Raw genomic sequence first — 11,793 nt, forward strand, 5'->3', positions numbered from 1 at the left:
ATGAGAGACACACATCGCCTTATCTTTCATCTTATCTTTCACCACGATTAATTATAAAAAAAGTACAAACATGAGATATGAGTTCAATTTATATAAGAAATTGACATCACTTCTAACTGGAAATCTTAACAAAATGAGTTAGAGTCTTTTTTATTGTATGATGTTCAACTTTTTCATTTTTACTTAATTTGGAGTCAGACTCATTTAGATTCTCGACACATTTATATATCACATGTAGTTAAGAAAAACTCACAGACAATAACATGCACCTATGAGTACAAAAGCATAGTTCTACAACACATTATAATTCCTAAGTAACAAACACACCACTACAAAGGATCACATGTTCATGTACTAGACGATGATGATGATGTTGCCCTTATGATATACATATATAAGTAGGTGAATATGCTATATAGAGCATTAATAAAGTTAAATCAATAATTTGATCCTGGAGAATCCCACGTTTCAGGTATGATTTTGTGAAGTGAACAACACTCATCACGGTTGGATCCATTGGAACAGCATTTGGAAGCAAAACGTTCCTGATATTGTTCATGTTGATCCATAATCTCCTCTATCTTCTGCAAAATATCCACAGTGGTTGGTCTAGTTTCTTGAAACCGTGACACACACAAGAGGGCTATGTTCAGAAGAGGAAACGCCCATTGATGCTCATTCTCCCTAACTTCCTTGTCAAAAACTTCCCCTGTCCATTCCTCCCTCACCATGGATCTCACCCATCTTGGAAGGTCTATTCTGCTAATCTCTGTGCTTTTCCCAGTTAGCAGTTCAAGCAGAATCACTCCAAAACTGTACACATCACCCTTTTCTGTTAGGCTCTTTTCAGGAGCTGTGTATCCCTGAGAGGAAAACAGAAAACCTCTATTTGGGTCCATGAATTTTGATAAACCATGCTCACTTATCACTGGCTCGTTGTTCTCATCTAGAAGGATGTTTGATGGCTTCAGATTCCCATGAGGAATCACCTCTTCTTTCTCATCTAACTTCTTATATATGAAGGCCAAACCCCTTGCAATTCCACATGCTATGTTCAGACGCAGTTTCCATGGGAAATCTTTTCTATCTGCTATATAATCTGCCACAAAAGCAAAACCAGTTACTAAAAGCTTATTATTACGTTATCTGTGTGTTAGATGATTCTTACTTAAAATGACTTCATTAATGCTTTAGAGAGTAATAAATGAAATGCTTTTGATAAATTTTATCCACTTTTGATATATTTCAGATGCAATGATTAGCAAAATTTGTACTCATTAAGTGCTGAATGACTTTTATATCATGACATAATCAATGTTCTCCTTTTTAGCATCAGTGTTCTTTGTATTACTGTAGTAATGTGAGGTTGAACAAGTGTTGTGCAAATGATCAAGGCAGAACAGAAACATATTTACAGAGAAAGTGATAAAGAGTATTGGAAGTGGTGAAATGTTTGAATCTAAACATACCGTTTAACAGATTAAGCAGGCTTCCATTGTTCTGGTATTTGTAAATGACGAATTTTTCTTCACTGGTGGAACGATAACCAACAAGGGGGAGGATATTTTGATGCTTCAAGTTACTAATCTTCCTCAATGTTTCACCAAATTCTTCCAAGGAAACCTGCAAGTTCTTCAATCTTTTGACTGCATAGTGATCATTGTTCTCCAGTTTCACCTTGTAAAGGCTGCTGCAAAAGCCTTCACTCCTCAAATCAGCAGTGGCTCGAAGCAGGTCCTCCATTGTGAACCTCTCACGATCTTCAACAAAGAAAACAAGCTCAGAATCTCCTTCCTTTTGGTTATTCATCACCTCTTGAATTTCTTTACATGGAGCCTTTGACACATCATGATTCTCTTTAACTACCTCTCTCCTTTCAGTTAAATCTAATGACTTTCTTACCATAAAGTAAAGGGATGACAAAAGCACCACAGTGCCCAGAAGTAACACCACCAAAGTTTCAGTCAAATTCTTAGACTTTCTGGCTTTATCAGCAGTGTCTGATAAAGAATCTGGTGTTGTTTTTTTGTCACTTTCTTTTAGCCCCTCTTTGGTACTATTGTTTTCCAACTTAACACTTGGTGTCACAATATAAGTAACTAATCGCCTATATTGTTGTTTACTAGGAATCATACCAGAAAAGTTGTTATTGGAGATGTCTAAGTTCCTCAGATGTTTCAATTTTGTTAAGGCCTTTGGCAAAGTTCCACTCAATTGATTTCTGGTTAAGTTCAAATGTGTCAACCTTGTACAATGCAAAATCGAAGGTGGAATGGTTCCTCTGATGTTGTTGTCAGCCAAGCTCACCACTCTTAACTTTCGGAGCCTGCATAGTGAATCTGCATCAATTGTGCCACCTAGGTTCAAGTTCTCAAGCTTTATATGTACAATATTTGTAGCATTTGAGTCACATCTTACACCTTTCAACTTGACAAAGCACGAATGTGATGATGATCCAACCAAGGTAGTTTTGTTAAGCACGTTTTGTGGATCAACTGCTCTCAGGAAATTGAAGAAAGACTCAGATTCTGATAACTCACCTCGTGCACATTCTATGATAAAGAAAAGGGTAGCAAAGAAAATTAGCCTCAACATAGAAAAACCTCTTTTGTTCTGCATTTTCTGTGAACTTCCCTCGTTAGTTTCTTCTTCTGTTATCAGAATGAATGGTGCTAGTGCTGCATGCTTTTCTATTTTTTGCATCAGATAAAGACATTTCTCTTCTTAGAATCTACCGATAGATACTTGTATTACTTGAACTAATCGAGACATCGTTAATCACTAGATGCAATCTAAAAAGTTAAAAGTGATGAATGAACGTATATTGGAATTCACAACAAAAGTCCAAGATATCAGAATAAATCTTGTCATGAAGCATATTTATCCTTGGAATTTATTAGGAAGTGATTTTACAGACACTTGTAAAAATTTACAGTGTGTTTAGTTTGAGATTTTAACTAAAAACAATCTGATTTTTAAATTTAAACTACTATATATTGAAACAGTTTCTATATGAATTTTGGCAATTGTATGAATGGATCTCATAAACAGAAACATTATTTATACAAAATTTTACCTTTGATAGATAATAAAGACATATGATATGTAAATAATGACGTCATATAAATATTATCTCTTTATATATATATATATATATATATATATATATATATATATATATATATATATATATATATATACTTTAAGAATAAAATGTAAGAAATTCTTGATCATATAGTCATGTTAGGAATCAAATTAACATCATTTATTAGGGAAAAATAATAGATGAGTTATTTTAATGTAAAGAAATAAGTCCAAACATATTAAAGACACAATGATCAAAATCCAAACTCAAACCATTACATATATATATTAATTTCACATGTAAGAAAGAAAGAATAACTTTGATTTATTTCTTTGTGTAATATTTAGGTGTGCCGGCTAAGATTTTTAAAGGCAAAACACAAAACTAAAAAATAAAATTAGAAAGTTTGTAGACATCATGATGTCTTCATATACATAGTTATTTTTTAATATATATATATATATATATATATATATATATATATATATATATATATATATATATATATATATATATGTCTTATGATTATGTCCAATAGGTAAAAAAAAATGAGACACAAAGGGAAAGAAAAGAAAGCCTTGTTTGGGAGAAACGAGACAAGAAGACAGTAAATAAAAGGAAATGAATAGAAAAGATTAAGTTACAGATAACATACTTTACTTCATATTAAAATTTCTACATCAAATCAATATAAATTAAAAAAAAATCATATTTTAATTTAATATTCTGATCACAATCTTCAACTTTTGAATGAAAACAGCACTCACTTTATATTTTTAACAGACAAACATATCTTTACATATGTACAATAACCTTATTGAAGTAGAACAAATAAGAAATAATATATATGTGTATTTATTTGCACTTGAAATCATTGATAAGTTGAAGCAATTTTATATCATGCTTTAAGGGATTAGTCCCAAAAAATTAGTTTTCAGAGGAATTCATTTTAATAATCAATGACATAAAAGCTTATCGAGTCAATTACATCTGCAGTATCTTAATATTAATGTTATGTTTTGATGATGAACTTAAATTTTTTTGAGAAAATTTGAATCATTTCAATTTAAATTTTCTATATTTTCAAATGCTTTTATTAGACAAATCAATTTAAATTTTAAACTATTGGTTTACATGGAATAATTAATTTCTATTATATTTATATAACATATATATTTAGAAATTAATTTTAAATATTTAATATGAGAGAATAAAATTTTTGAAACTTTCATCTTATTTTGGAGTAAAATTTGAAAAGTTTCATAATTGAAAATAAAATGATTTTTTTTTTCTCAACAGTTTGGCAAATAGCTGTCACACACCTGGTTAGAATAAGTAGCAACTGGCATACCATGAATATGCTCCACATGAACAACCAATCATTCAGTATAAAACATTCTTTGACTTTACACTCTGCAAAAACATTGTTCAAGTACAAGAACAAAAACATCTCAAAGAAAGTGGAAGAAACTGGAAGAATAAGAAAAACAAATAGAAATAAAGTGAAATGATTTAAATTAAGCAAAAAGAAGAAGTTACAGATAAAGAAAAATGAATGGAAAACAACATTACACAATCATATACCTACTTAAAAAATAATTGCCCTAGTTAGTTTTGTCAAACATCATCATGTAAATAAAAAATTAAAAATCATCTATACATTGACCACAGGAAAAACCCTCCACCAAAGATTTATGATTGTATCTGGTTCTACTCAAATGCAGCTGGTCTCAAAATGTACCAGAAATGCTTAAAATGGACACATTCATTGATTCATGTTGTTAGTTATGCAAACACACTCTTTCTTTCAAAATTTATCACTTTCTTTGTGTAAGAAGAGTACATCTTTTGATGCAGAAAAAGAAGAGTACCATTCTGATATCACTTGTTCTGATATGAGAAGATAAATACTGAGAAAATCTTCATCAGTGGTCTAAGTTGGTAAAAAAAATAAATTCTGGTAGTGTTCTTTGATAATTCACGAGCAATTTGCAAAGTACAATGGTTTGATTGAAAAGTCAATGTCAAAATCTGGATTTGCTTTAAGAAGAAAAAAGATGTGGTACACCCAACGGGTCACTACAATAATTCCCCAACAAAAAATGGTGGGGTTGCACGATACATGTTTTTCTATCTAAATACCCTTTTGTTCACACCACTCCTCTTCATCATTAAGCTTAACTTTGCTCCTATTTTTTAAATATGAACAACCCCTTTTGCTTGTTCTAGTTATTATATCCAACCACATTTCTTGCTGCTCAAATTGCGTTCAAACCCTTGACTTCACTTTTTTCTTTGCCCTCGAAACAATTCATGAAACCCTTTTCACCTTCACATTACTTTTGATTGCTTCAAGATCTCATTTCCCTGATTGAAGGTCACAATGAAAGGAAAGGGTCCATTGTTTATATCACAAACACTGAAGTGCTACCTTCTTGATATTCAAACAGATTACAAAGTTTTATTACTTGAAACCTCAGGCTAGTAAATTTGGAGTTTACTTGAATAAACATTTTGAAGAATACACATGATAAAATAAGTACAAATTGTTTTCTTCTGTTATTTTCATGGATGAAGACTTAAATATATAATATATGATAAAAGTAGATTCTGAATTGTTATCTTATGTTTGGTTTGGTTTGGTTGGACGAAATCGTTAACACATGTTCCTTTGTTCAAAAGGGGACGACGCACCTTTTCAAAATACAATTTTCTTTCTAAACCTCAAAAATTGTCAGCACTGTTATTATTTTTCATGTGCTTATATTTCATCACGCAACTATTGACTGCTGATTGCATATATTTTAGCATATTTTGTCAAATCAAATCAAATCATCATTCAGTATATGCTGCACAACTGTAAATTTTCCTATGTACAAAATGACACCATCCCCAATCAAACCCTCCCCTGGCTACCCAAACCCAATCCTTGTCCAATTTCACAGCTTGCCAAATGAGAAAAAAAATAAATCAGTCTCTAGCCTGCCCCAAATTGATATGCAAACTAAATAAGTATGTGAATCAAATTAAGGAACCATTACATCAAATCAACATATTGTATCAATGTAAGGACTGAGGACAATTTTACTGGTGAGAAGAAGAACAGTCATCATTTTCGTCATCATCAACAATCTCATCAAAGAAGGGATCTTTGAGAAGTTCAGCTGCAGAAGGTCTTGCTCTTGGCTGAGCAAGGCACTTCTCAATGAAGGCCTTCACCTCTGGATCTTTCACTTTGTTCAGGGCTGCAGGTCTAACTCCAGAACACACCTTCTTGTATATCTTTGCAACATTGTCACATTCACTGTAAGGAATCTCCAGTGTCACCATTTCCAGCAAACACATGCCGAATGAATAAATGTCCACCAACTCAGTGTAGTCTTCATCATATAACTCCGGAGCCATGAATTCTGGTGTGCCAAGAATAGTGTGAGCACAATGGCTCCTGCCCACAATTGCTGCCAAACCCAAGTCACCAATCTTAACCTGATAATAACAACGAAAAAAAAAAGATTAATAAAAAAACACAGTGTCATTTCATAGAAGTATAATTAAGATTGTTTCTGGTTTGATAGGTGGCTAAAGGCTTGTTTGCTTCTGGTGCTTGAAAACTATTTTCCATTGCTCATGTTCTTTCTTATACTATCGTAATTCATTCCCCTATTTACTCTCTTCCATCTCATCTTCATCCCTTCTATCGCCTTTCAAAGTTAGATTTTGAAACATAATAACACGTTATTGGACAACTTGATAAAACATCAAAAGCTTAGAAACACAAATGTTAGGTGGAAAGCAATATACCCAGTAATAGCAAAACTTTAGAACAAAAGAAAAAAAAGTAGTCATCAAATTGTTATTCTACGAACAATGTATTCGATTGTTTGTCAGGCAAACAGGAGACGTAATAACTTGGTCGAGTTAATGGCTTAGATGTCACACCGAACGCTTCGAATCAATGGCAATTTAATTTAATAAATAAACAAAAAGATTAAAACCATTTTTCAAATTTTTCATGCTTTTATTTTTGTATCGAGTTTCACTTTGTCAATTTATCAAACACGTAACTGAAGGAAAAACGATGATTGAGTAAAAGGGTTCACCTGGCCAGTATTCCCATTGACAAACACATTGCTGCAATTGAGATCTCTGTGAATGATGCAGGGATCATGCAAGTGCAGATAATTCAGCCCTTTCAGAATCTGCTTGGACCACTTCTTGAGGGCCTTCATGGAAACATGCCTGTGCCTCTTCCTATACTCCCTCAAATCACCACTGGTACAAACCTCAGTGATGAAATTCAAAGTGTTGCGCTGGTCATCCCTCCACACACTGTAAAGTGCGATGATGTTTTTGTTGGTCAAGCTTCTGAGCAATCTCACTTCAGAGTAAAGCCTATCCACCATGGTAGGGTCATCACAGAAGTTCCTCAGCTTCACTTGGTTCCAAGCCACCTCTATTCCTTCTTCCTGATCAAATGCACGGTACACTTTCTTCACAGCACCACTCCCAAGCAACTCACTGTATCTACCATAGCGACCAGTTGGATCTGTCTCAACAAAGGGCTCAGAATCTTTGTCTGAAGGGTCAGGGTTAACAAACGGCATCTGTGACATGCAACACTAATCAGAACCTCAACAACACCAAAATCAAATCAGATCAAACCAAATTCAGCACGCCACAGAATTTCGTAAGAGTAAAAGGGAACGAATTATAACAAAACCCCCTTAAAGTTTTCAAATGGAAAAATTCACACTGCAGAAATTATTGTATATCACGAGATAAACAAAAATAAATAAAATTAGTGATAAAAAATTTAAAAAAATCTACCAGTAAATGCAACAACCTAAAATTAGCGACGATTTTTTTTTTTTTTTATCTTTAGTGTGAGCAAATGTTCATAATTCTGATTCATCTTCACTTAACATGCAGTCAAAACTTTTGAATTTGCCCAACAAAGTCAATGAAACCAAGTATGTGAGACATGAATACTACCTGGAATTGTGAACACAGATCATCCAATAATTTATCAGGCATAAGTAAAACAGAAAAGAAAACACACGCAAAAAGCTTCAAATCTGGTGAACTACGTGAGTATGCGACTATAAGAGAAGAATGGTAATGAATATAATGCATGAAAGAAGAAGAAGATGATTAAATACCGTGAAGAGAACCGATTGCTGAACCCCAAAGGAGAAAAAGCATGAAATTCTGCAGCTTTCGGCAGAAAAAAAGAAGCTGACTACGCTCCAACCTCAAACTTCTCACAAAAAATAAATAAAAATATAAATGAGAGGGATCAGAAACGTGTATACCTTAGACTATTTATATAGAAAGAATTAAATGTCAAATTAAATCATACTATAAAATATTTTTTGTTTTCTTTTATATTTTATCTTTTTCAAATTCAACTTTTTCTACATATTCTAATGGGGTGGTTTGCGCACTAAATTAGTTGTAATATAAAAATTGATATCTTCGTTTTTTTTCTAAAGCAAATTGTTTCATTGTTTAAATTTAATATAGTTAGTGAAAAATATTAACTTTATTTTTCTTTAAATAGATGCCGTATTCAAATTTTGTAAATAAAAATCCGCAGCATTTACTGTTTTCAACGTGTATTTTACTCAATTCGAATTGCTTAAATTTTATGACTTTTAAACATTAATGAATTTAGAAAAATAATCAATCATTTAACAAATTCATTTCTTCTTCAATTTTACTCGTCATGGCATGGGTCATATGGGAGATGTACATGACATTATAATAATGTATAGAAAATAACTTTTGTTTTGTTTTGTTCTATAATTGTATCTTTGTGATATTCTATTTATTTATTTATATGAAGCATAGAAAAATATTACTAAATTTTTTCAAGGCATTTATTATATATATATATATATATATATATATATAACTATATATATATAACTATTAAGTAGTTTTTCTATTAGAAAAATATTATTTATATATAACTAATAAATAGTTTTTGTATTTATTCATTTATGAAGCATAGAAAAGTACTATTAAATGTTTTTAAGACATTTATTATATATAATTATTATATAAGTATTAAATACTTGTGTACATCGTGTTTGTTTGGTGTTGAAAAAAAGTCAAATCCTGCAACCTGGGAATTAACTGCTGAGAAACGACTGCGTTTCGATTAGGCTCTTCCCGTTTTGTGATTTTTTGTTTGCTGTGTCGGTCAACGCGTAAAGAGTTAATGGTAGCGCGTGAGGGTCCAACAAAGACAAAGGAGCGTGTGTCCAGATGAGATGATTGCATGTTTTTACTTTCCGAGAAAAGGGAAGGGGTGGCGGTTAGTTTCTGAGAAAACATCAAAAGAAAGAAAGAAAAAAAAAAAAAACAGAACAAAAACAGTTTGATTGTGGTTTCAGAATCACATTCTCTTGGTGGTGACAGGAATCCAAATAAAGAGAAATGAGAAAATAAAGTTAACAGTGAAAGTGAGATATGTCTGTTTATCGTTTTATTTTGTATAATTTTAACTATGTTTTTCTTTAAAATTTGTAAAAAAGTTACAACTTTTGTATCTAATCTTTGAGTTATGAATTTATCTAGATTAATTCTGCTTAATTGGATTGTTGTAAGCTTAATATGTTTATTTGAAGCACCATAAAAAATAGCTTAATTAATTAAAATATAAAACTAAAAAATAAATGTATGTCAAATTGAAAAAAGAAAGGCATAACTATGAAATTTTTGGGATTTATAAAAAATATAAAAAATATGAAGATATGTTATATCGAGAAGTTTATTATTTTATTTTAAATAATAAAAAATAAATATATATTTTTTACTTTTATGTAAAAAAGTTTTAAAATAAATATCCTTTTTTAAAAATTAATTTAAATAATAAAATATTAGGTAAATATTTCTAAGAGAAAATTCTAAAATTTAAGAAATAAAGTCATGGAAAGAAACACAAATAACCAGATTCACAGATCAAAAGTAGAAAGCAAACAAAAATGCAGTTTACCTTTTATTTAAGAAAATATTCTATCACATATATGTTTTTTAAGGAACTACATATATTTTTTAAAACATTTTCACAAAAATAATTCATTGTTGAAGTTTAGCTACATGTATTTCACGTGACATAAAAAAACAATTATATCAATATTAATAGTTGTAATAATAATATATTATTTGAGTCATAAAGCATTATAAAATTAAAATAGAATTATTTTTTAAAATAAATAAATTATTAAATAGGGTGTAATAAGTTTTGATAAGAAATACAGTATTAATCCTATAAGTTAATTTTCATTTGCTTTTACGATATTATAATATATATATATATATATATATATATATAACCTGATTAATGCTATGTCAATTAATACTTTTAGAAAATTAATGATAAAGTATGGCTGAATTAAATGTTATTAATTTTAAACAGGGTTAAATATATTTTTGATGTTTTCATTTTTAGTGAAAATTGGAATTAGTCCCTTTTGAAAATTTAAATCAATTTAATCTCTCATCCTTTTAAATGCGTAGATTTAATTCTCTAAATCAAATTTTGTTAAGTTTATTTGACATTTAAAATGCATTTTAAACGCATTTCTCACATAAAATTGAAGCATAAATATGTCAAATGGCACCTAAAAACATACTTAACCTCGTTTTTTTAATATTATGTGAAAATAAAGTATACAATAATTGTATATTGTCATAATTGTATTTAGAATAAATTCATAAAAATTCTAAAATTGATATGTTTTTTTTTTCTTAACTTGTAGTGAAAATTATAATTAGTTCATCTTTGAAATTTTGTTCTAATTTAGTCATTTAACTTTATAATTGCGTAAATTTATTCCTTTCAACCAAATTTTGTTAAGATTATCTGAAGTTTCAAATGTGCTTCATGATAGCATTTGAGTTGTTTATGTTCCTATTTTTTAAAAGAGAATTTATGTTGTTTTTGGTGATGTCCATGAGAAAAATAATAGCATAGAATTGCTGAAATTCAAACAAGACATATATGTGTGTGTGATGGTTAAATTTGTTGTTTTGTTGTTTTGTTAGTCGATTAGAATACTAATCTAGTCAACTAGATTAATTATGGAACATGAACTTGAGCATTGTCATAATCTAGTTGATTAGCCAAATAACCTAATAAACTAGATAAATCACAAAATAGCTCTACTTTAAAATCAGATTATCGCACCAGTTTGGAGTGACGTTTTTGAGACATCAAAGAGAAAGAGAAAGATTGCTTGAGCGTTCTTATAGGAAATTTGCATTGGTTATTCATTGTTTCTCAAGTCGTTCATCAATAATTCAAGAAGATTATGTGATTGTGATATCAAGCCTTACATAAAATCAGGTGTATTCTTTCTATCATTAGTCTTTCATTGAAACACTAATTTTGGTTACTGAATTTCTGGTTTCTTGTTATTGAAACTATGTTGTTCTATCACTATGACTATGATAGGTGTTGGTAAAACTCTATGTAGTGTTACTGGTTGCATTTCTTGAAGGGTTTTTCAAGAGTGTGTATCAAGGGTGTAGGAAGTACATAGGTGGATCTTGTATTGTGTATTGTCCTAACTATTGATGTTATAGTGGAATTTCTAGTGTGGATAGCTAGAGACTGGATGTAGATTCAATTGAATCGAACGAGTATAAATCTTGGTATTTCTTGTGCTCTCTTCTCTTTATCTTTTACATTTTGCTAAGTA

At 30.4% G+C, this 11,793-nt stretch overlaps 2 protein-coding genes across 3 annotated transcripts; both read right to left on the bottom strand.

The window, feature by feature from the left end:
* Positions 1–243: 243 nt before the first annotated feature.
* Positions 244–2,629, bottom strand: LOC114193641 (probable inactive receptor kinase At5g53320). The gene is made up of 2 exons (XM_028083518.1): positions 1,470–2,629; positions 244–1,099 (listed from the first exon to the last, which is right to left on the bottom strand). Exons 1-2 carry the CDS (start codon positions 2,617–2,619, stop codon positions 438–440), a joined length of 1,812 nt encoding a protein of 603 aa, XP_027939319.1. The 5' UTR covers positions 2,620–2,629; the 3' UTR covers positions 244–437.
* Positions 2,630–5,878: 3,249 nt separating this feature from the next.
* On the bottom strand, positions 5,879–8,395 carry LOC114193648 (probable serine/threonine-protein kinase WNK11). Of its 2 annotated transcripts, none has more exons than XM_028083533.1 (3): positions 8,245–8,395; positions 7,186–7,689; positions 5,879–6,571 (listed from the first exon to the last, which is right to left on the bottom strand). In XM_028083533.1, exons 2-3 carry the CDS (start codon positions 7,687–7,689, stop codon positions 6,170–6,172), a joined length of 906 nt encoding a protein of 301 aa, XP_027939334.1. In that variant the 5' UTR covers positions 8,245–8,395; the 3' UTR covers positions 5,879–6,169. The 2 variants fall into 2 exon arrangements, with proteins under 2 accessions (XP_027939334.1, XP_027939333.1); XM_028083532.1 differs by lacking the exon at positions 8,245–8,395 and adding an exon at positions 8,078–8,216.
* Between the last annotated feature and the right edge of the window lie 3,398 nt (positions 8,396–11,793).

This window comes from Vigna unguiculata, chromosome 8, assembly GCF_004118075.2.
Source record: "Vigna unguiculata cultivar IT97K-499-35 chromosome 8, ASM411807v1, whole genome shotgun sequence".
NCBI classification, from domain to species: Eukaryota; Viridiplantae; Streptophyta; class Magnoliopsida; order Fabales; family Fabaceae; genus Vigna; species Vigna unguiculata.